The sequence below is a fragment of the Lithobates pipiens genome, unplaced genomic scaffold (genome assembly GCF_037356315.1).
Source record: "Lithobates pipiens isolate NorthernLeopardFrog02 unplaced genomic scaffold, aLitPip1_a1.2 Scaffold_28, whole genome shotgun sequence".
Lineage (NCBI taxonomy): Eukaryota > Metazoa > Chordata > Amphibia > Anura > Ranidae > Lithobates > Lithobates pipiens.
This window is the reverse complement of record NW_027507789.1, coordinates 230,610,209-230,636,170: the sequence shown is the minus strand read 5'-3', so window position 1 is coordinate 230,636,170 and position 25,962 is coordinate 230,610,209. Positions and strand designations below refer to the sequence as shown.

Sequence of the window (25,962 nt, the reverse complement as noted above, 5' to 3'; positions counted from 1 at the left end):
GATCCTACATGGGGTCACAACCATGTGATCAGAATAAAACTACATTGCAACAAAATCTAACAGACGGAGAGAAATCTGCATCCGGACTGCCTGCCTGATGTCATAATATAGGAGGATTGGGGACAAGATGCTGGGCCATACGCTTCTAATTAAATGAAGAACCTCCTAATCCGCTACATACATCCATCATAGGATTCAACGGGAAACGCCACGAGTACGCCATCCAACCAGTATAGCGCACATCTGGACAACAGGAAGTGCCAAATTATCCCATATGGGGTGACAACCAAATATTTAGCAAAAGCGACCCCTAGTGGTTAAAAGAAAAACTGAATTTCAACCAAATAATATATAAAAATAAAATAATAATATACAAAGAGAAAAGTACACTAGATCACCAAAAATATTTGGATGCCTGCCTTTACATTAACCTTTAATGACATCCCAGTCTTCGTCCTTAGGGCTCAATATTGAGTTGAGTTTGCCCTTTGCAGTTATAACAGCTTCACCTCTTCTGGGAAGGCCGTCCACAAGGTTTAGGAGGGTGTCTATGGGAATGTTTGACCATTCTTCCAGAAGAGCATTTGTGAGGTCAGGCACTGATGTTGGACGAGAAGGCCTGGCTCACAGTCTCTACTCTAATTCATCCCAAAGGTGTTCTATTGGGTTGTGGTCAGGACTCTGTGCAGGTCAGTCAAGTTCCTCCACCCCAAACTCGCTCATCCATGTCTTGATTGTCAGGATCCGAGGGGTGAACAGCCAGCGGTGAGACAGTTTAGTCAATAGAAAAAAAGCTTTATTCAGCAAAATGAAACAGAAAAATGGCAGACTTGGTCTTCAAGGGCAGTGCAAACAACACAAAACTCTTCTTACAGTAGAAGACATTCCTTAGTTCACATAGTGAAGTCCCAGTTCAGGGATGCTCACCCAGCGGGTTCAGGAGAGGCAACAGAGGTCCTTCCAGCATCAAGCTCCTCTCGGCTTCCCTGGCCGGGTGCCTAATAAGTATGAAAGGGAAGTACTTGCCCCGTTTTATTAGCCCTCTCTAGGTCAGTTCCTGCAGTTGTGGACAGGGTTACATGGGCCATTGGATAGTCCTTGATAGCCCCAAGTACAGAGACCACTCCAATCTGGGTATCGGCTTTCCCCGAACCTGTCCAATCGGAGCAGGGTAACCGCACTCCGCGAGTCGTAGAGTGCTACAACCCCTTGTCCATTAACCCGCACCACACTCTCAAGGGGGCTCAGATTGTTTTTTGTTGCTGGTCCAATGAACAAACAGAGCCATGTCACACTCTGTTGGCTCCTCCCACCTTGGACACTGGGCTGCCATATGACCCAGTTGTTGGCAGGACCAACAGTGAACGTCATGAGGTTCCCGTTCTCCATGCCGACTCTCAGGAGGGTTTGACGTTGGGGTGTTCCTGGCAGGAGTGTCAGGCACCCAGTCACCATGCATTTAACAGATGCCAGCTTGGCACTGGAGCACACTTCCCTAGAACGGGCCGGCTATCTGCTAATCCCTGAACAATTTCCGCACAACGGTAGTTCACTCAACAGTCACCTGATCCAGGGACTGCAGCTCGGACTGAGCCACCCATTGGTGGAGCTCCCCGGGCATCACCTGCAGGAAACGGTCCAGTGCCACTCTTTACACAATTTGATTGGGTGTCTACTCCTCAGGTTTCAGCCAGTCCTGGAATAAGTGCATCAGGTGGTAGAGCTGCACACGGGTGGGCTAAGCTCTGTGCCAGTCATGGACTCGGTTCACCCTTAAAGTGACTGCCTGGCTAGGATTTCTGCTTTTAGCAGCTTATAGTCCTGTGCTGATTCAGGGGCCAAGTCGCAGTGCGGCTGTTGGGGGTCTGCGGTCAGGAAAGGAGCCGCCCGTCTCTCAGGCAGACCTTCCCTTCCTCTCATACAATGTCAAATACGCTTCCCCATTATCTATGGTGGAGGGTCCACTGCCCTGCCTTCCGTGGATCACTCTTTACAGCGGGGTCACTTTTCAAAATGTAAGCCACTGCCGGGTCACCGCCTTTTGTAATCCCGCTATTTGTTCCACCAGTAAGTGCTTTGTCTCCCGCTGAGCGCTATTCAGCGCCATTCAACACCATCAACCGCTTCAAGAATCCCTCCATTACCTTGACGTTTTCAGAGCCTGTGCAGCTTTAACCCAGGACTGGGACTGGAAGGCACCCCTCAAACTGCCCGCGCCCCTATAACTGCACCCCTCAAACTGCCCGCGCCCCTATAACTGCACCCCTCAAACTGCCCGCACACCCCTATAACTGCACCCCTCAAACTGCCCACGCCCCTATAACTGCACCCCTCAAACTGCCTGCGCCTCTATAACTGCACCCCTCAAACTGCCCGCACCCCTATAACTGCACCCCTCAAACTGCCCGCGCCCCTATAACTGCACCCCTCAAACTGCCCGCGCCTCTATAACTGCACCCCTCAAACTGCCCGCACCCCTATAACTGCACCCCTCAAACTGCCCGCGCCCCTATAACTGCACCCCTCAAACTGCCCGCGCCCCTATAACTGCACCCCTCAAACTGCCCGCGCCCCTATAACTGCACCCCTCAAACTGCCCGCACACCCCTATAACTGCACCCCTCAAACTGCCCGCGCCCCTATAACTGCACCCCTCAAACTGCCCGCGCCCCTATAACTGCACCCCTCAAACTGCCCGCGCCCCTATAACTGCACCCCTCAAACTGCCCGCACACCCCTATAACTGCACCCCTCAAACTGCCCACGCCCCTATAACTGCACCCCTCAAACTGCCCGCGCCTCTATAACTGCACCCCTCAAACTGCCCGCGCCTCTATAACTGCACCCCTCAAACTGCCCGCACCCCTATAACTGCACCCCTCAAACTGCCCGCGCCCCTATAACTGCACCCCTAAAACTGCCCGCGCCCCTATAACTGCACCCCTCAAACTGCCCGCGCCCCTCAAACTGCCCGCGCCCCTCAAACTACCCACACCCCTCAAACTGCCCGCGCCCCTATAACTACCCACACCCCTCAAACTGCCCGCATCCCTCAAACTGCACCCCTCAAACTGCCCGCTCCCCTATAACTGCCCGCACCACTCAAACTGCACCCCTCAAACTGCCCGCTCCCCTATAACTGCCCGCACCCCTCAAACTGCCCGCGCCCCTATAACTGCCCGCGCCCCTATAACTGCACCCCTCAAACTGCCCGCTCCCCTATAACTGCCCACACCCCTCAAATTGCACCCCTCAAACTGCCCGCTCCCCTATAACTGCCCGCACCCCTCAAACTGCACCCCTCAAACTGCCCACACCCCTATAACTGCCCACACCCCTCATACTGTCCGCGCCCCTATAACTGCACCCCTCAAGCTGCCCGCTCCCCTATAACTGCCCGTGCCCCTATAACTGCCTGCGCCCCTATAACTGCCCAAGCCCCTATAACTGCCCGCGGCCCTCAAACTGCCCGCGCCCCTCAAACTGCCCGCGCCGCCATTAACTGCCCACACCCCTCAAACTGCCCATACCCCTATAACTGCCCACACCCCTATAACTGCACGCACCCCTCAAACTGCTCCCCTCAAACTGGCCACACCCCTCAAAGTGCCCACGCCCCTCAAAGTGCCTGCGTCCCTATAACTGCCTGCACCCCTCAAACTGCACTCCTCAAACTGCACCCCTATAACTGCCCGCACCCCTCAAACTGCCCACACCCCTATAACTGCCCCCTCAAACTGCCCGCAACCATCTACCTGGCCGAAGCCCTCAAACTGCCCACACCCCTCAAACCGCCCATGCCCCTCAAACTGCACCCCTCAAACTGCCACACCCCTATAACTGCCCCTCAAACTGCCTGCATTCCTCTACCTGGCCACACCCCTCAAACTGCCTGCACCCCTCAAACTGCACCCCTCAAATTGTCCGCACCCTTTAAACTGCCCGCACGCCTCAAACTGCCCCCTCAAACTGCCTGCACCCCTCAAACTGCCCCCTCAAACTGCCCACACCCCTCAAACTGCCCCCTGAAACTGACCGCACCCCTCAAGCTGCACCACTCAAACTGCACCCCTCAAACTGCCCACACCCCTATAACTGCCCACACCCCTATAACTGCCCACACCCCTATAACTGCCCACACCCCTATAACTGCCCACACCCTCCACTCATTGTCAGGATCCGAGGGCTGAACAGGCAGCTCTGAGACAGTTTAGTCAATTGAAAAAGTTTTATTCAGCAAAAAGCAAAACCAGAATGGCAGAATTTGTCCTCAAGGGCAGTTCAAAGAATAAAACTTATCGGTAGAAGATTTTTTTTCATAATTCTCAGCGTCCCGACCACAGCCTATCACAAGGTCAGGGACCCTCACCCAGCGGGTTCAAGAGAGGCAACAGAGGTCCTTCCAGCATCAAGCTCCTCTCAGCTCTCGCCCTCTCTGACCGCGTGCCTAATAAATAGGCCTGAGAGGGAAGTACTTGCCCTGTTTTATTAGCCCTCTCCAGGCTGACTCTCTATAGGACCTTGCTTTGTGCACTGGTGTATACAGACGGACATCTATGTATACAGACGGACATCCATGTATACAGACGGACATCCATGTATACAGACGGACATCCATGTATACAGACGGACATCCATGTATACAGACGGACATCTATGTATACAGACGGACATCTATTCAGGATAATCAGATACCCCTGAAGAAGACATGATCTGTCTCCACTGTCGGATGAATGATAGTAATGTACAATTATCTGATCCAATCAACCGTCACCATCGCCTCTTCATGTAACCGCATCTTTGTTTGTGTTTTTAACTTTTGTATATTTATCTTTTATATGTAAAAAGTTGTATAATAAAAGTTTTTTAATTGTATATATTTGGTCTTGGCCTTTAAAGCTCCATTCAGAGGTTTTTGCCAGTTTAAGGATCTATGTATCCTGCTTAACGCCCAACACTAGAAGGGGATTGTGTGTTACAGATGGGGGTTCGGTCACTAGAAGGGGGTTGTGTGTTATAGATAAGGGGTTGGGTCACTAGAAGGGGGTTGTGTGTTACAGATGGGGGTTTGGTCATTAGAAGGGGGTTGTGTGTTATAGATAAGGGGTTGGGTCACTAGAAGGGGGTTGTGTGTTACAGATGGGGGGTTGGGTCATTAGAAGGGGGTTGTGTGTTACAGATGGGGGGTTGGGTCACTAGAAGGGGGTTGTGTGTTACAGATGGGGGGTTGGTCATTAGAAGGGGGTTGTGTGTTATAGATAAGGGGTTCGGTCACTAGAAGGGGGTTGTGTGTTACAGATGGGGGTTCGGTCACTAGAAGGGGGTTGTGTATTACAGATGAAGGGTTGGGTCATTAGAAGGGGATTGTGTGTTACAGATGGGGGGGGGGGCGGTCGGTCACTAGAAGGGGGTTGTGTGTTACAGATGGGGGTTGGGTCACTGGAAGGGGGTTGTGTGTTACAGATGGGGGGTTGGGTCACTAGAAGGGGGTTATGTGTTACAGATGGGGGGTTGGGTCACTAGAAGGGGGTTATGTGTTACAGATGGGGGTTGGGTCACTAGAAGGGGGTTGTGTGTTACAGATGGGGGGTTGGCTCACTAGAAGGGGGTTGTGTGTTACAGATGGGGGTTGGGTCACTGGAAGGGGGTTGTGTGTTACAGATGGGGGGTTGGGTCACTAGAAGGGGGTTATGTGTTACAGATGGGGGGTTGGGTCACTAGAAGGGGGTTATGTGTTACAGATGGGGGTTGGGTCACTAGAAGGGGGTTGTGTGTTACAGATGGGGGGTTGGCTCACTAGAAGGGGGTTGTGTGTTACAGATGGGGGGGTTGGGTCGGTCACAAGAAGGGGGTTGTGTGTTACAGATAGGCGGTTGGGTCACTGGAAGGGGGTTGTGTGTTACAGATGGGGGGGTTGGGTCATTAGAAGGGGTTATGTGTTACAGATGAGGGGTTGGGCCACTAGAAGGGGTTGTGTGTTACAGATGGGGGTTCGGGTCACTGGAAGGGGGTTGTGTGTTACAGATGGGGGGTTGGGTCACTAGAAGGGGGTTGTGTGTTACAGATGGGGGGGTTGGGTCATTAGAAGGGGGTTATGTGTTACAGATGAGGGGTTGGGTCACTGGAAGGGGGTTGTGTGTTACAGATGGGGGGGGGGGGTCGGTCACAAGAAGGGGGTTGTGTGTTACAGATGGGGGGTTGGGTCACTGGAAGGGGGTTGTGTGTTACAGATGGGGGGGTTGGGTCACTGGAAGGGGGTTGTGTGTTACAGATGGGGGGTTGGGTCACTGGAAGGGGGTTGTGTGTTACAGATGGGGGGTTGGGTCACTGGAAGGGGGTTGTGCGTTACAGATGGGGGGGTTGGGTCACTGGAAGGGGGTTGTGTGTTACAGATGGGGGTTGGGTCAGTAGAAGGGGGTTGTGTGTTACAGATGGGGGGTTGGGTCACTGGAAGGGGCTGCCCCCAGGGATGGTACTTTTGTGTTGTACCCGGCGTCCTCCTCCTCCCCCGGGTGTCCTAATGAGCCCAATGGTCGAGGTGTGAAGATCGGTCGTTGAATGGAGGAAAGATTTGAGGGTTTCTGACCAGGAAAGGCAGATGCCGGGGGTTCCGGGAAGTTCTTACTTGTTCTGCTGGAAGCTGGATGGTTTCTTCAGGTTCCAGGTTCGGGATTGGCCAAATGTGCCCACATGACTTCCATTACAGGTCCAGAGCTTGGCTGTCCGGTCACAAGAGCCGCTGACGATGAATGGTTCCCCCTCAAACTGGAAGATTTCCAAACTGACCACGGTGCCGCTATGTGCCGCCCAGCTGAAGAGTAATGGAGGCCTCACCCCCTTGGCCTGCAGAAGAATTGAAATGAAAAGCTTTATACCCAAGACAGGGCAAGTCACAACCCCACACTGCCCCACCAGACCATCATATCATCATTAATGAGCATGGAGGAGGATAGAGCGCCCCCTGCGGGGCTCCTTTATTCTCTGCCCACATGCTGGATGGATTACCTGATCCTGAGGGTGGAGATTGTACTGGGAGATGTCCCAAACCTGGATGTAGCCGGAGGTGTCACCGGACACAAGAAGGTGATTGGTGTCATCACTCGCCATACCGAACACCGACTCATCCGCTTCCCCCGGGGCATAGAAGGAGCCTGCAGGACAGGGGGGGTCAGTATAATACAGAGTGGAGGGGTCAGTATAATACAGGAGGGAGGGGTCAGTACAATATAGGGGGAGGGGCTAGTACAATACAGGGGGGAGTGGTTAGTATAATACAGGGAAGGGGTCAGTATAATATAGGGGGGAGGGGCCAGTACAATACAGGGGGAGGGGTTAGTATAATACAGAAGGGAGGGGTCAGTATAACACGGGGGGGTCAGAGATCAGAACTCCAGCCCCATTAGATGATAGAGAACTTACAAAGGGAGGGAAGAAGTCGGACCCCCATTTGTAGAGCTGTAGAGAATCCTCGGACTCTCCTGTGTGGTTTTGCTTTCAGTGATTATCAGATAATGAAAGTGAACTGTGAGAAATAAAAGAAATATAAACCAAGCCGTTTGATTCGAATGATTTATTAATCGCATGCCGACCGCCCCCGCAGTTTGTTGTACTGCGGCAGCATGGCTCGGCCTCACAAATCGCCGTCATGTTACGTCGGTATCAGAGACGGCCATTAAGGGGTGTGTGCGCTCCTCCTGCTTGCCCCCGGAGCAGATGCGAGTGTCCGGGGTCTCGGTCACCGCCGGGCCCCCACCATCGCTCGGGGCACACCCAGGGCCGGGATCTCTCTGTGTAAACACAGTTTCCGGCTCTTTGAGGGGAGAAGAGACAGATCCTCTGTTCATAAAGAGTATGAACAGCGATCTGTCATCTCCCCTACAGAGTCCCCTCCCCCCCATCAGTTAGAACACTCCCTAGGACACACTTAACCCCTTCACTGCCAGTGGCATTTTTACAGTAATCAATGCATTTGTATAGCACTGATCGCTGTATAAATTACCACAGTCCCAAAAATATGTAAAAATTGTCCGATGTGTCTGCCACAATGTTGCAGTTCCGATAAAAATCGCTGATCGCTGCCATTACTAGTGAAAAAGAATTAATAGTAAAAAAAGTCATAAAACTATCCCTTATTTTGCAGACAATATAACTTTTGCACAAACCAATCAAACGCTTATTGTGATTTTTTTTACCAAAAATATGTAGAAGAATACGTATCGCCCAAACCGAAGAAGAAAATGTTTTTTATATATTTTTGGGGATATTTATAGCAAAAAGTAAAAAACATTGTGTGCTTTTTTTCAAAGTTGTGGCTCTTTTTTTTGTTTATAGCGCAAAAAATAAAAACCGCAGAGGTGATCAAATACCACCAAAATCTCTACTTGTGGGGAAAAATGACATCAATTTTATTTGGGTAGATCGTCGCACGACCGCCGAATTGTCAGATAAAGCGTCGCAGTGCCGAATCGCAAGAAATGCTCTGGTCAGGAAGGGGGTAAAATCTTCCGGGGCTGAAGTGGTTAATGAGGTCGGTATAAAATGAGAGACTTCCTAGATATGACACCTTTATACTTTTAGAAAACATAAAACATTGTTAAAAAGACAATCCAGATTATCAACCCGCATGCTGGAAATTGAATGATGACGATTGATGATAAATCTCAGACTGAGCAGAGGGAACAATCACCACAATGATATAGAAGACAAGGAGAAATCTTCACCACCCCCCATCAATAATAGACACGGATTCTATCCAGTCCTGATGGAGGGGACACTCCGTGTATAGAAGAGTCATATCTCCTTCTAATCATCTGTATTGGAATCGATCATTGATTATAAGCAGCAAATATTCCCTCACTATAGATATAGAATGGTTGTGGTAAAACACGATCAATGAATGTGGCCGTTCTGTGGTACAAACCGTCCCTCATACAATTCATACGAGATCCGCGATCAGAGGGGATTGGAGACGGATGATTTGGGATCTCGATCGTGTTTTCCAGACAGCAGATTTCTTTCTTTCAATCGATAGATCTTCACAATGTCTGCGGATTTATTTCTCAGTGTCTGAAGTCATTTATCAACATTTTCCAGTCAAAATCTCAGCAATTCAGCCTTTTATAAAAGAGTATAAATGGCCAATTCCAGAGAAAGTCCTCATTGTTACCTTGTTTCAGTAGAGTTGGGGTTCAATGACCCAACGACTGGATCTGTTGGATGATGGTCACTGAGCTGGATTCCAATCCTCCAAGGTTATCCTCACATTAAGTTGGGGTTCAATGACCCAACGACTGGATCTGTTGGATGATGGTCACTGAGCTGGATTCCAATCCTCCAAGGTTATCCTCACATTAAGTTGGGGTTCAATGACCCAACGATTGGATCTGTTGGATGATGGTCACTGAGCTGGATTCCAATCCTCCAAGGTTATCTTCACATTAAGTTGGGGTTCAATGACCCAATGACTGGATCTGTTGGATGATGGTCACTGAGCTGGATTCCAATCCTCCAAGGTTATCCTCACATTAAGTTGGGGTTCAATGACCCAACGACTGGATCTGTTGGATGATGGTCACTGAGCTGGATTCCAATCCTCCAAGGTTATCCTCACATTAAGTTGGGGTTCAATGACCCAACGATTGGATCTGTTGGATGATGGTCACTGAGCTGGATTCCAATCCTCCAAGGTTATCCTCACATTAAGTTGGGGTTCAATGACCCAACGACTGGATCTGTTGGATGATGGTCACTGAGCTGGATTCCAATCCTCCAAGGTTATCCTCACATAAAGTTGGGGTTCAATGACCCAACGATTGGATCTGTTGGATGATGGTCACTGAGCTGGATTCCAATCCTCCAAGGTTATCTTCACATTAAGTTGCTTTAAATGAGGTTTTTCTTGGTAATAATAGTTTTCAATCCCTTTGTCAGTGTTGCTCTATGAAGCCAGAGACAGAGCCGACCAGCTGATCTTAAAGTCCCTTTTCAGAGATCTTGAGGCTTGTGTGTGGGTTCCATGGTTGGATTGAATAATGTGTTGACCTCGCTTGATTGACGTGTTTCATCCTCCAATCATAGGACTTCTTCAGAATAGGGAGGTGTTATCCTCCTTTTATCTTCCTTAGTTCGGACTTCAATGAGCTCCCAATTAAGCTGATTGTCATCATGTTTTTCCACTTAGATACAAATACATACAGATTAGGAATCAATAGTGCTGGACGGTTCAGCACGCGGGTCTTGTATATAGGTGATAGTGCCATCTTGTGGCCAAATTTCATATCTCACTAAATTCATTTAATCTCTCATATGGTATGTCCAAAAAAACATTTAAGAATTATTTAATCACCTTCAAAGAATGCGATAGTCCAAACTGATAATACCAGAGAACTAGCAAGATAAGTGCAAAGTTAATGAAAAAAATCATCACAGGGAGAAAAATAAAAAAAGAGAAAAAGAGGAAAAAAGAAAAGCAAGACAGAAAAGAGCATGATAGAAAGTTGTTTGATGATAAAGTAGAGAAGAGATTCATTTAACAAAGTGCCATCTTGTGGTCAATACCCATATTGCTTTTAATTCATCCCCTCTAATCGCGGATCTCGTATCTGTGAATTGTATGAGGGACGGTTTGTACCACAGAACGGCCACATTCATTGATCGTGTTTTACCACAACCATTCTATATCTATAGTGAGGGAATATTTGCTGCTTATAATCAATGATCGATTCCAATACAGATGATTAGAAGGAGATATGACTCTTCTATACACGGAGTGTCCCCTCCATCAGGACTGGATAGAATCCGTGTCTATTATTGATGGGGGTTGGTGAAGATTTCTCCTTGTCCTCTATATCATTGTGGTGATTGTTCCCTCTGCTCAGTCTGAGGTTTATCATCAATGGCAATTCCTATCGTTTGATATCTGAGATAATTATCTTTATTATCAGGGATGGACTGGTCATCAGGACTACTGAGAGTTTCCCGGTGGGCCGATGGCTCAGTGGGCTGGTTACAGCGGCCACCTATTGCATCGGAGGTCCGCGCCAATCTACCCACCAATCGCCGACAGCTGGCGCCTGACGGGTAGATCAAGATTTAGCCAGCATGCAGAGTAGCGCAGGAAGCGTCTGTGATAGGTTCTCTCTCATGTCACACGGCTACCCGACGGCCCCTCCTCGCTTCTCGTCCATCCTCATTTGCTTGTGACATCATCTGGGATGAGGGAGGAGGGGCTGCCAGGGAGCAGCGCTGTGTGACATGAGAGAGAACCTATCACAGACGCTTCCTGTGCTACTCTGCATGCTGGCTAGTAAACAATGTGCCCCATGTGCCCCATAATGTACCTTGTGCCCCAAGTGCCCCATAATGTACCTTGTGCCCCAAGTGCCCTGGATGAAGTCCAGGGCCACATTTTTGGCCGAGTCCAGCCCTGTTTATCAGCATGTGGGTTGATAATCCAGATTGTCTTTTTTAGGGTTTGTTTTATCGTAGTTCCATAGTCAGTGACTTGAATGAATGAATGAGTGACTTGTATAGCGCTACCTATGTGAACTGAATCGCATTAGGGTGCTTTTTGCCGCTGATGTCCGTCTGCAGTATAGTGCGGTCCTTTAACCCCATGGGGTCCTGACATGCTTACAAATACATACACGTATTCGGCCAATGTTTTGACAGGATCTAATTGATTTACCAGCATGTCTTTGTAGTGTGGAAGGAAACCAAAGTATCTGGAGGCGCAGGGAGAACATACAGACTCCAGGCAGATGGTGTTGTGGTTGGGATTCGAACCAGCGATCCTTTTTGCTGCTAGGTGAAGGTGCTAATCACTGCACCACTGTGCTGCCCACTATGTTTTATGTTTTCTAAAAGTATAAAGCTGTCTTATTTAGGAAGTCTCTCATTTATATCGACTTCTTTAATAAATGATTCCAATCAAACTGCTTGGTTTTATGGCGCTTTTCTTTTTGATAGTGTGATTTCACACTACTGCTTACAAAGGAGCCCAACCCCTCCCCAACACAAGATCATCAAAAGTACTGCATAGCAAAGACTCCGATCTCAACCAGATCACCATAAAACGGGACAGAAGAGATCACAAGGACTATGTATAGGAGACCCTTCCAAGATTACCATTATTATAGTGAGGACTCCAATCCCACTAGATGACCAGAAGATAGGACAGACGAGACGACGACATGTACAGGAGCCCCCCCCCCCCCCCCCCTGACCATTCCAAGACAAGACCATCATTATTAGGGTGAGGACTCCAATCCCACTAGATGACCAGAAGATAGGACAGACGAGATGACGACATGTACAGGAGACCCCCCCCCCCCCCCTGACCATTCCAAGACAAGACCATCGTTATTAGGGTGAGGACTCCAATCCCACTAGATTACCAGAAGATAGGACAGACGAGACGACAACATGTACAGGAGACCCCCCGACCATTCCAAGACAAGACCATCATTATTATAGTGAGGACTCCAATCCCACTAGATTACCAGAAGATTGGAAAGAGAGGACAACAACCCCCCGACCATTCCAAGATAAGACCATCATTATTAGGGTGAGGACTCCAATCCCACTAGATGACCAGAAGATAGGACAGACGAGATGACGACATGTACAGGAGACCCCCCCCCCCCCTGACCATTCCAAGACAAGACCATCGTTATTAGGGTGAGGACTCCAATCCCACTAGATTACCAGAAGATAGGACAGACGAGACGACGACATGTACAGGAGACCCCCCGACCATTCCAAGACAAGACCATCATTATTAGGGCGAGGACTCCAATCCCACTAGATTACCAGAAGATAGGACAGACGAGATGACGACATGTACAGGAGACCCCCCCCCCCCTGACCATTCCAAGACAAGACCATCGTTATTAGGGTGAGGACTCCAATCCCACTAGATTACCAGAAGATAGGACAGACGAGACGACGACATGTACAGGAGACCCCCCGACCATTCCAAGACAAGACCATCATTATTAGGGCGAGGACTCCAATCCCACTAGATTACCAGAAGATAGGACAGACGAGACGACGACATGTACAGGAGCCCCCCCCCCCCCCCCCCCCCCCGACCATTCCAAGACAAGACCATCATTATTAGGGCGAGGACTCCAATCCCACTAGATTACCAGAAGATAGGACAGACGAGACGACGACATGTACAGGAGCCCCCCCCCCCCCCCCCCCCGACCATTCCAAGACAAGACCATCATTATTAGTGTGAGGACTCCAATCCCACTAGATTACCAGAAGATAGGACAGACGAGACGACGACATGTACAGGAGACCCCCCGACCATTCCAAGACAAGACCATCATTATTAGGGCGAGGACTCCAATCCCACTAGATTACCATAAGATAGGACAGACGAGACGACGACATGTACAGGAGACCCCCCCCCCCCTGACCATTCCAAGACAAGACCATCATTATTAGTGTGAGGACTCCAATCCCACTAGATGACCAGAAGATAGGACAGACGAGATGACGACATGTACAGGAGACCCCCCCCCCCCTGACCATTCCAAGACAAGACCATCGTTATTAGGGTGAGGACTCCAATCCCACTAGATTACCAGAAGATAGGACAGACGAGACGACAACATGTACAGGAGACCCCCCGACCATTCCAAGACAAGACCATCATTATTATAGTGAGGACTCCAATCCCACTAGATTACCAGAAGATTGGAAAGAGAGGACAACAACCCCCCGACCATTCCAAGATAAGACCATCATTATTAGGGTGAGGACTCCAATCCCACTAGATGACCAGAAGATAGGACAGACGAGATGACGACATGTACAGGAGACCCCCCCCCCCTGACCATTCCAAGACAAGACCATCGTTATTAGGGTGAGGACTCCAATCCCACTAGATTACCAGAAGATAGGACAGACGAGACGACGACATGTACAGGAGACCCCCCGACCATTCCAAGACAAGACCATCATTATTAGGGCGAGGACTCCAATCCCACTAGATTACCAGAAGATAGGACAGACGAGATGACGACATGTACAGGAGACCCCCCCCCCCCCTGACCATTCCAAGACAAGACCATCGTTATTAGGGTGAGGACTCCAATCCCACTAGATTACCAGAAGATAGGACAGACGAGACGACGACATGTACAGGAGACCCCCCGACCATTCCAAGACAAGACCATCATTATTAGTGTGAGGACTCCAATCCCACTAGATTACCAGAAGATAGGACAGACGAGACGACGACATGTACAGGAGACCCCCCCCCCCCCCCCCCCCCGACCATTCCAAGACAAGACCATCATTATTAGTGTGAGGACTCCAATCCCAATAGATTACCAGAAGATAGGACAGACGAGATGACGACATTTACAGGAGACCCCCCGACCATTCCAAGACCCACTAGATTACCAGAAGATTGGAAAGAGAGGACAACAACCCCCCGACCATTCCAAGATAAGACCATCATTAGTAAGGCGAGGACTCCAATCCCACTAGATTACCAGAACATTGGACAGAAGAGACGACATGTACAGGAGACCCCCCAACCATTCCAAGACAAGACCATCATTATTATAGTGAGGACTCCAATCCCCCTAGATTACCAGGAGATAGGACAGAAGAGACAACACTCAGGATTTTGTACAAGAGGTCCTGTGTTCTCTGAACTAGATTATCATTATACTGAGGACTCCAAACCCACCAGTATATGAACCAGAACTATGTACAGGAGACTCTGAGTATTAAAGACAAGATTATCATTAGGACGTTGAGGACTTCAATCCCACCAGATTACCAGGAGATGGAACCAAGAAGACAACAAGGACTGCACATAATGGAGACACAGACTACTCCAAGACAAGATTATCATTTAGTTCAAGACCATGAAGGACCTTTATATCAGATTGTGATATCAGGACTGTGAGTTACAGCAAGACTAAGATGTTCTTCCCCAAGCTGTGCCGGTCCCCAACCTCTGATAGGCCCGGCTGTGGGCTATACACTAATCTGCCATCACTTGGCCTGGCCGTGTGATACATGATAAATTGCCATCACTTGTCCCCCAATAAAGGATATGAGAAGACTTAATACAAGACTTCTGACAGATACTGAGACTAAGCAGCTCTATGGCACCTGCCAAATCGCCTGGCTGCCTGGTCTGGGCACGCTCCATGTTGATGAAAGGCTCAGGCAGTTCATATTTCAGACTCTGTGTCACCTGAGGGCCACTCTGCATGTACAATTCAGATAAACATCATCCACTGCAATCACCGAATATGGAGTCCGGGGTGAAGATACTCCACCAGCACAGGACTCCTCCCTCTGAACTGATGAGGACGGCGCCCTCTCTCTGTGCTGCACGATACTGTAGGAAGAGGAGGCGGTCCACTGGCAAGGGGCACCTGAAAGGAAGAGATGACCGAGAGGTTACACCAGACAGAGTCCCTTCCCTGACCACCAGCACAATAATAACTCACCCGAGGTCACCGCTCCGCCCCCTCTGACAATACCGGCTGCCCGCTCTTCCCCTGGAACTCTGCCTGTGGATGTCAGAAACACAGACGTGTCAGTGCGCAGTGTACAGTGCCTGGAAAAAGTATTCATACCCCTTGGAATATTCCACATTTTATCATGTTACAACCAAAAAACAAATGTACAGTTTCTGACAAAAGTAAGTACACCCCTCAGTCACATTTGTGTAAATCTTTTCACGTGACAACACTGAAGAAATGACACTTTGGGCCAAATTTGGACATTTTCACTTAGGGGTGTACTGACTTTTGTTGACAGCTGTTTAGACATTAATGGCTGTGTGTTGAGTTATTTTGAGGGGACAGGAAATTTACACTGTTATACAAGCTGTACACTCACTACTTTACATTGTAGACAAGTGTCATTTCTTCAGTGTTGTCACATGAAAAGAGAGAAGAAATGTCACTGAGGGGTGTACTTACTTTTGTCAGATACTGTTTTTTTATTGGGATTTTATGTGAGGGATCAACAAAGTGTCACATAATTGTGAAGTGGAAGGTAAATGATACAAATAAAATATGTGAAAAGTGTGTGCGTGTGTGTGTGTGGGGGGGGGGGGGGGGGGCATTTGTATGGTACCCCCTTTACTCTGATACCCCTAACTAAAATCTAGAGGAACAAATTGCCTTCAGAATTCGCCTAATTAGTAAATAGAGTCCACCTGTGTGTCATTTATTCTCAGTATAAATACAGCTGTTCTGTGAAGCCCTCAGAGGGTTGTTAGAGAACCTTAGTGAACAAACAGCATCATGAAGGCCAAGGAACACACCAGACAGGTCAGGGATAAAGTTGTGGAGAAGTATAAAGCAGGGTCAGGTTATAAAGAAATCTCCCAATCTTTGAACATCTCACGGAGCTCTGTTCAATCCATCATCGGAAAATGGAAAGAGCATGGCACAACTGCCAACCTACCAAGACATGGCTATCCACCTAAACTGACCGGGCCGGGCAAGGAGAGCATTCATCAGAGAAGAGCCAAGAGGTCCATGGTAACTCTGGAGGAGCTGCAGAGATCCACAGCTCAGGGGGGAGAATCTGTCCACAGGACAACTATTAGTCGTCTCTCCACAAATCTGTCCTTTATGGAAGAGTGACAAGAAGAAAGACATTGGAGAAAGAAAGTCATAAGAAGTCCTGTTTGTAGTTTGTGAGAAGTCATGTGAGGGAGGGGGCAGCAAACATGTGGAAGAAGGTGATCTGGTCAGAGGAGACCAAAATTCTACTTTATGGCCTAAAAGCAAAACGCTATGTGTGGGGGAAACTAACACTGCCCATCCCCCGAACACACCATCCCCACCGTGAGACATGGTGGTGGCAGCATCATGTGGTGGGGATGGTTTTCTTCAGCAGGGACAGGGAAGCTGGTCAGAGTTGATGGGAAGATGGATGGAGACAAATACAGGACAATCTTAGAAGAAAACCTGTTATGCCGCGTACACACGACCGGACTTTGAGGGACTAGGTCCGTTTTTTTCCGACGGACTTTCGGCGGAGTTCCGACGGACTTTCCGAATAAACGGACTTGGCCACACACAATCACACCAAAGTCCGATGGATTCGAACGTGATGACGAACTAGAATAAGGAAGTTCATAGCCAGTAGTCAATAGCTGCCCTAGCGTCGGTTTTTGTCCGTCGGACCAGCCTACACAAGAACGGATTTCTCGGTCCGGCGGACTTCCGGTGGGAAAATTTTAAAAATTTTCTATTTCTAAAGTCCACCAGATTTTTGGCAAGCAAAGGTCCGATGGAGCCCACACACGATCGAATTGCGAATATGAATGATATTCATATGATACTGTACATGGCTATAACTATATCCTATGCTGTATCTATACCCCTCAACAAGGAGACTATTCCAGCTCCGAAACGCGTAGGTGATCGCCTCTATAGTCAATTATGTATAAGTAATTTGTCCCTTGTACTGTACAAACTGCTATGATATGTATAAAACTCTATGTTTTTATATCAATTTAATAAAGAAAGTTAATTGCTCCTATTTGTAATTTTTGATTGTACTTGCCGTTAAAGTCTACCACCAGGGGTTTTCTATCAATGTAGTTTCTATATTGGATGTTGTACAACAACTTCACACAGCCTTGCCGACCTACACCCTGTCAAGGCGGGGTAAATTACATTCAGTAACAAGAGACACACAGGTGTATTCAACTTTTCAACAGTAGACCGTCTTTGGGAGGGGCTTCTGGATAAATACCCCACTCCCCACTCCCAGCTAATCCACATACACATAAACATCCCATAACAGGTTGCTCCCAGGGCAGACAGAAACAATAGAACAACCACACCTCAAACAATCTAGCAGTCTGAAAGGTTAAATTATTTATCTTCATATATTTCTTGAGGGATATTGTTCATAAATATTACTGTCCCAAGTGAAAGAGCCCCTTTATTCTTTCATCAAACCACACATAGAATCCATGACAACAGGGGTAAAAGGAAATGCTGAGGCCGGTGTTATTCTACGGTGAGTCCGGTTAGGCAAACCCAACTGGGGTTCTCGGTCACCATGCCCCTAATGGACACAGGGTGACTTACACATAAGAGGGGCTGGACGAGCTGGACAAGGAGTTTCCAGAGCTCTCCAAGGTAAGCCGAGTTCCACAAGCCCCCCACCCAAAGTTACTCCTGTCACACATCTCCCCTTTTGGCAGAAGACTAACACAGAAGGAGACCCCAAACGAGTTGAATTTGAAGTTAGTCAGTAGTTCCAGTCCCCCAATGTCTGTTCTCACACACAGGGGCATCGGGAGGGGGTGACTAGGGGGGGCTGAAGCCCCGAATGTGACCCTGAAAAGCCACAAGTCTATGGAATGCTGCATTCCATTGTTAGCCCTGAGCGCTCGCTGCCAGGACCGATCTGTTCGAGAGTGTACGGCCGAAAGTGGCCGAATGCGGCCAAAAGTAGCCAAATGCCATAGTGGGCGAAAATGGGCGAGTGCGGCCAAAAGTAGCCGAGTGCCATAGCGGCTGAAAGTGGCCAAGTGTGGCCAAAAGTGGCTGAGTGCGGCCGAAAGTGGCCGAGTGCCATAGAGGCCGAAAATGGTCGAGTGCCATAGAGGCCAAAAATGGCCGAGTGCCATAGAGGCGGAAAATGGCCAAGTGCCATAGAGACCACACACCACGGCTGAGCTGAGGTAGGTCAGACACTCAGTGTGTGTATGTATGTCATTGTCAATGTATGTAGGTCAGGCAGGTCAGTGTAATGGTCAGTGTCAGGCAGATGTGCTTACTGGTCAGTATTGATGGGCACTGGTAAGTCACACAACCCCACCACCCAGCCCACAAAAAAAAGCCATGTCACCCCACCCGGTTCTTGGACTTCAGGCTGAAGCCCCTGGTCTTTTTGCCACCTAGCAACGCCCCTGCCCACACAGTACCCCAAACACATTGTCCCAATCAGAGCATTACCCAGCCAACCTCTGCCTCTCTCATAGAACATACCCGCTGCTGGGGAGAAGTGCGGACTGGTCTCTCCCCCTGGAGTCTCTTCAGCCGCTGCAGAGAAAACAGGGTGGCTGGGCTCACTTTGTCAGGATGTTGGGGATCTGGGCCGACTGCCCAGCATCCCTGGGGTATACAGGTGGAGACTGAAGTCCCATCCACATTTACTAGATTAAAATCCCCAGGTGCTTGCAGAGCAAGGCTGACATTTTCTGGGGTTGTGTCAGTGGATACCAAAGTACCATCCACCAATATCAGCTCAAGCTGCAGTTGTGAGGTGCTAATTGCATTCTCTCCCTGGAGCTCCTGCGCGGTGGATTGTTGTGGGCAGAGGTCAACAGTGCCATGCTCTGAAGACAGCTCTTCTGCTGGAGGCCCACTGGGTTGTTCCTCCTCAGTGCAAAAGTCTATTAAATCCCCAGTCTCTGGAACTGGTGTCTGGGGATAGAGGTTCACTATCTCCTGTCCATAGAACAAAGACAATGTTATTGGTGCTGGGCAGAGGCTAGCATGGCTCTGCCCTGTTGTCAGCACTTCAGGTTTGGGGACGACAATCTCCGGAGTTTCCACTGCCGGTTCTCTGGCATGCTGCTGAGCGTGTTCTAGCAGTTTCCTGTATGCCTTTTCCAGATGCTGTTCCTTCCTTAACAAATAGTCCAGATCAGGTTTAAGCTCTGAGACCCCTGCAAGACCGAGCATAGCCTCTCTATATTCTTGCAGGTCCTCAAGGGTAGGTTCCCCTTCATCGCCAAACACAAAACGATCTGTAAGGCTCTCCCACAGCAATCCAGGGCCTCCAAAGTCATATCCCTCCGGAGAGCATTCTGTTGTCCCTCCTGAATATCCCTGCGGTGCGTGCCATTGCAGAGCCCGATAACCAGTGGCGGCCCGTCCATAGGGGGCGCCCAGACGCCGCCGCCCCCCCCCCCCCCTCCTGTAGTCACAAAAAAAAATAATGATATTTTTTTAAAACGGCCCCTTTAAGACATAAAAAAAAATCATTTAACATAGTGCACTTTGGCGCCGGTCGCAGTGCACTATGGGAAGCGCCATGTCGATGCAATCACAAGATTGCATCCATGGCGCTTCATTTGCGGGTATTTAACCCGCCTTGCGGCGCAATGCAGAACGCCGTCTAGCTTCCGCCCGTAAAATCACTGTGAGGGAGAATGTAAATGTTCTCACTGAGGGAAAAACGATTTAATCATGTTAAAATCTATTTTAAAATGCACCCCTTTACTCAGAGTCTGAGTCACAGTGAGCAGTAATATGTCAGCCATTTTAAAATATTTTAGAATATATTTAAGCAGGAATATGAATAACATAACAATTCTTGCAGGAGGAGATGTAATGGAACATGCGGTATTCTTATCAGCAAAGTGCAAACAATCAAATGGTCGGCTGCTTGTTGCTCCAAGCATTTGCTGGCAAAGCCTAATGATTTTGCTTGGTAGAATTGGTGTGGCTTGTTGGGTGCTCTGTGCTGATAACATACATAGGGGAGTGCGGAGCATCTTTATCTCGCTGATATACATCTCCATCATTTCACAAACCTTTTTGGCATTTTAGTCCAAATATGAGATGTGAGGACTTTTTGACCCCCCCGGATCTCATATATAAGAGGACCTGTCATGCTTTTTTCTATTACAAGGGATGTTTACATTCCTTGTAATAGGAATAAAAGTGACACATTTTTTTTTTTTTTTAAACAGTGAAAAAATAAGGAAAACATTTTTATTTTAAAAGCGCCCAGTCCCAACGAGCTTGCGCGCAGAAGCAAACGCAAAAATGAGTAGCGCCCGCATATGAAAACGGTGGTCAAACCACACATGTGAGGTATCGGCGCGATCGTTAGAGTGAGATCAATAATTCTAGCCCTAGACCTCCTCTGTTACGCAAAAGATGCAACCTGCAGAATTTTTTTAAATGTCGCCTATGGAGATTTTTGAGGGTAAAAGTTTGACGCCATGCCACAAGCGGGTGCAATTTAGAAGCGTGACATGTTGGGTATCAATTTGCTCGGCGTAACATTATCTTTCACAATATAGAAAAAAATTGGGGTAACTTTACTGTTGTCTTATTTTTGTATTAAAAAAAGTGCATTAAAAAAAAATGTGCGCTTGTAAGACCACTGTGCATATACATTATGAAAATAAGTATTGCAATGACCGCCATTTTATTCTCTAGGGTGTTAGAAAAAAACAAAACAATATATAATGTTGGGGATTTCTAAGTAATTTTCTAGCAAAAAAAACCTGTCCTGTGATGCTGGGACTGTATACTCTGTCCTGTGATATGAGCTGTATACTCCTGACACTATGGGTGGAAGGAAGTGGAATACAGGGGACGGATTGGGTGGGTTATATAAGGGGTGTGGTTTATGAGAAGTGGAAGGGGGTCAAAAAATGATGGGCGGAGTCTGGCACCCTCCCCCATCCAAAAACGTCACCAGCCGCCACTGCCGATAACGTTTGTCCAGCTCTATCTCCTGCTGGACCAGCCAGTCCAATTCGGACACCCATTGGTCCTGGGGCCCAGGGATGTCATCCATAACTGCCGTTGGTCACTGGCCCATTGCTCCGGGGTTGGAAAGCACTTGCCCTGTTGTCTACCAGTGACCTGGAGGGCTCCAAGCCAGACCTGCACCCAAATCTGCTGCCTGATCTCCAGGTACTGACCTGCAGACACAGTCCTAGGGATTGTTGAAAGGGCGCTCCGCAGCAGCCTCGGGATCTCTGATGCCGGATCCATATCTCCGCTGGTACGCCCAAAGTTTGCTATCCCATCATCGATTCTGGGGGTGGTTTGGACGTATTCACAGCCAGGAAGCACAATTCCACTGCTGGCCCTGTACTCAAGAAGAGTCTCTCCGCCATATATACTTCCTTTGTCTGGTACCAGCACGATCCAAGATCCCTTAGCCCACCCAGTCACTTGTTGAAGCATCAGTGTAGGGTAAAAACATAAGACACTCGGGAGACAACCCCTCTGCTTTGCATAATGACACAGGGCGGGGTAAACTACATTCAGTAACCAGAGACACACAGGTGTATTCAACTTTTCAACAGTAGACCATCTTTAGGAGGGGCTGCTGGAGAAATCCCCCTCTCCCCTCTAATCCACATACTGTTACTGGGATATCGTTCCACAATATTAATGTCCAAAGTGAAAAAGCCCCTTCATTCTTTCATCACAAACCACATTACAGGAGTAAAAGGAAATGCTGAGTCTGGTGTGGTTGTACAGTGAGTCGGGTTAGGCAGACCCAACTGGGGTTCTCGGTACCCTGTTCCCCTAATAGACACAGAGTGACTTACACATAGGAGGGGCCGGGGGATCTGGACAAGGAGTTTCCAGAGCTCTCCAAGGTAAGCTGGGTTCCACAAGCCCCCCACCCAAAGTGACTCCCATCACAGGCAACAGTAACATCCAAGGTATGCAGAATACCATCTCTAATTGCACAAAACATACAACCTTGAAGCAGATGGGCTACAACAGCAGTTGACCACACCAGGTGCCACTCCTGTCAGCTAAGAACAGGAAACTGAGGCTACAATTGGCACAGGATCACCAAAATTGGACAATACAAGATTGGAAAAACATTGCCTGGTCTGATGAGTCTGGATTTCAACTGTGACATTCAGATGGTGGGGTCAGAATTTGGTGGATCAATCCATCCTGCCTTGTATTATTATTATACAGGATTTATATAGCTCAGTTTGCGCAGCGCTTTACGACATGAGGGCAGACAGTACAGTTACATTACAATTTGGTACAAGAGGAATCAGAGGGCCCGGCTCACTAGTTTACAATCTAGGGGGAAGGGTCAATTGAAAAAAAGGTAATAGCTGTAAAGGATGAGCTGATGGAGAAAGTAAAACAGTATATTAGTTAGAAGCAGGATAGGGTTCTTTAAAGAGAAGGGTTTTCAGGGATCGTCTCAAGATGGATAGATTAGGGGAAAGTTGGACAGATTGGAGTAGGAAGTTCCAAAGGATGGGAGAAGCTCTGGAGAAATCCTGTAGGTGAGCATGGGAGGAGGTGACAAGGGAGCTGGAGAGCAGGAGGTCTTGGGAGGACCGAAGAGAGCGGCTTGGTTGGCATTTTGGGACTAGGTGTCAGAAACCATGAAATCAGACCGAGACAGAAGTACAGGTAAATCACACTTGTTTATTAATAAAAGTAAAAGAGAACAAACGTAGTCAAAACATAGCCAGAGTTCAGTAACTGGAACGGATAGTCAGCCAGAGCCGGAGATGAGTGTAATAAAACAGCAAGCAGGATCTGGAGCCAGAAGGGATGTCAGCCAAGTAAGCCTTTAAACAGGAATGCAGAAGAGCGTCTCTAGAGATGTGACCAAAGCAAAGGCAGAGGTCCTCTGGGCTGAACGGCTTAAGTAGGCAGGACTGACGAGCAGGATATCATCTACAGCTGAGTAACTGTGGAGAGATAGGAGCTGACAATTAGCCGACAGCTGAGCGGCCAGCTCAGAGAAGGAAGGGCTGAGCCAGCCCTGACACTAGGTTAGTGATGTAGCTGTGTTATGGATGGCTTTGTAAATTATTGTTAGTACTTAGAATTTTATTCATTGGGTGAGTGGAAGGCAGTGGAGGGATTGGCAGAGAGTGGTGGAGGACACTAAATGGTTTGTAAGGTGGATGATTCTGGCAGCAGCATTCATTATGGACTGGAGGGGGGATAGTCTATGTAAAGGTAATCCAATGAGGAGGGAGTTGCAGTAGTCGAGGAGAGAGATGACCAGGGAGTAAATTAGAAGCTTGGTGGTGTCTTTAGTTAAAAAGGGGCGTATTCTGGAGATGTTGCAGGGGTTGAGGCGGCATGATTTGGACAGGGATTGTATGTGGGCCTGAAAGAACAGTTCAGAGTCTAAGGTTACCCTTGGCATGTGGGGACGGACTGATAGTTGTGCAATTGATCTTGACAGAGAAGTTGGGGGAAGGGGCAAGTGGGGGAGGATATATTATGACTTCGGTTTTAGATAGATTCAGTTTGAGGAAGTGATGTGACATCCAGGCTGATATGTCTGTTAGTAGATCAGTGATGTGTGAGGAGATTGATGGGGTGAGCTGAGGGGTAGAGACATAGATTTGGGTGTCATCGGCATATAAATGGTAGTAGAAGCCATGGGAGGCTATCAGCTGACCCGGGGAGGATGTGTAGATCGAGAATAGTAAAGGTCCAAGGACAGAAACTTGGGGGACCCCAACGGAAAGGGGAGTTGGAGAAGAGGAAGTGGAGTTGTAAGTGACACTGAAGGTGCGATGAGATAGGTAAGATTCAAATCAAAGGAGAGCACAGCCATGGAGACCAAGCAAATTGAGTTTTTTGAGGAGGAGGGGGTAATCAATTGTATCAAAGGCATCAGAGAGGTCCAAGAGTAAGAGTACGGAATAATGACCGTTGCTTTTGGCTGTTAGTATGTCGTTTGTGACTTTTAGGAGAGCAGTGTCTGTGGAGTGCTGAGGACGAAATCCAGACTGAAGGAGATCAAGAAGGTTATTCAATGAGATGGTCGCTCAGTCAATTGTAGACTAAACGTTCAAGGAGTTTGGAGGCAAAAGGGAGTAAAGAGATGGGTCTTAGGTTGTTAAAATTGGTGGGGTTCAGTGAGGCCTTTTTTGGTATGGGAGTGACTAGTGCATGTTTTAGAGGGTTGGGGAAGATGCCAGTAGAGAGAGAGAGGTTGAAGATGTAAGTTAAAGAGTGTAGGATAGAGTCAGAGGGTGACCATAGTATTTGAGAAGGAACGGGGTCCAGGGGGCAGACAGTTAGGTGGGCGTTAGAAAGAAGTTTATTGACTTCCTCTGTAGTAGTTTGGGTTAAACAAGAGTATTGATTGTGCAGGAGGACAAAAAGTGTAAAATGAGGGAGATGTCTGTAGAGTGGAGGAGATCTCGAGACGAATCGTCTCAATCTTATTTTTGAAGTGATTAGCAATCTCCTGGGCAGTGAGTAAGTTAGTGGGCGGAGGTAATGGGGGATGAAGTAGAGTGGTAAAGGTAGAAAAGAGTTGAGAAGGTGTTAATGAGAGTGATGAAGTAGGTCTGTTTGGCAGTGTGGAGGCAGGGATGGGATTTTTGGAGGGCAGATTTATATTGGCTGAAATCTTGCTGTGACTTTGGCTTTTGGAAATGTCTGTCCGCCAGGGTTGTAGCGGTCGGGGCCTGATTCTGTGTGTAGTGAGGGAGGAAGGTATCCAGGGTGGATGACAGTGAACTGTTGTAGACAGAAGTGGCCAGGTTGGGGCAGGACAAGGATGAGATTTTGACATAGAGACAATCTGTAGCAGAAAAAAGAAGAGAAGGGTTAAAGTGGTTGGAAACACACTTTGAAAATACAAAAACTAAAAATAAACACCTGCAAGACAAAAGGCATAAGGAGCTAGAATGCATAGCATACTAGCTCATTATATAATACTCACCTGAGATTGAAGCCCTTGCTGTGGTGCCCGTACACAGCACCGGGCGATGACATCACTCCTGGGTGTTAATTCCGGGTATTGTGGCTCCAGTGCTTTGATTGGTCGGAGCCGCAATGACGCCACTCCTGCGCATGCGCACAGGAGCCGCCGGTAGTGGCACACTCACTGAAGCAACAGCACGTCAGTTTGTGTAAGTGTGCATGTGCCGATGATGTCAGCACATGTAAATACAGGGGATATCTCCTAATCCGTGCAGGTTCAGGAGATATCCTCGGCAGCTCCAGCTTCTACTCACTCTCTTGGTAAGTTGCCAAGAGAGTGAGTAGAAGCGTTTGTCTATTGTTTCAGGTTAAAAGAGGAGGTCGTGTTCAGAAATATAGAAATAGCGGGAGTGTTGAAGAGGAAGTAAACCCTCTCTTTAAAAAATAAAAATAAAAAACACCCTGCAGGACAAAGGCATAATGAGCTTGTATGCATAGCATACTAGTTCATTATGATTTACTTACCTGAGATCGAAGC

The 25,962-nt window shown here is 48.2% G+C and overlaps 1 protein-coding gene across 7 annotated transcripts in view; it reads right to left on the bottom strand.

Annotated features, from left to right (window-relative positions):
- LOC143936269 (cilia- and flagella-associated protein 337-like) overlaps nucleotides 1-25,962 on the bottom strand; it is a 105,009-nt gene that overhangs the window by 14,223 nt on the left and 64,824 nt on the right. For all 7 annotated transcript variants that reach the window (XM_077460711.1, XM_077460707.1, XM_077460708.1 and 4 more), the window contains 4 exons: nucleotides 15,486-15,548; nucleotides 15,280-15,410; nucleotides 7,006-7,151; nucleotides 6,626-6,843 (listed from right to left, as the gene is read on the bottom strand). In XM_077460711.1, coding sequence (XP_077316837.1) covers nucleotides 6,626-6,843; nucleotides 7,006-7,151; nucleotides 15,280-15,410; nucleotides 15,486-15,548 — 558 coding nt within the window. The remainder of the gene's footprint in view (nucleotides 1-6,625; nucleotides 6,844-7,005; nucleotides 7,152-15,279; nucleotides 15,411-15,485; nucleotides 15,549-25,962) is intronic.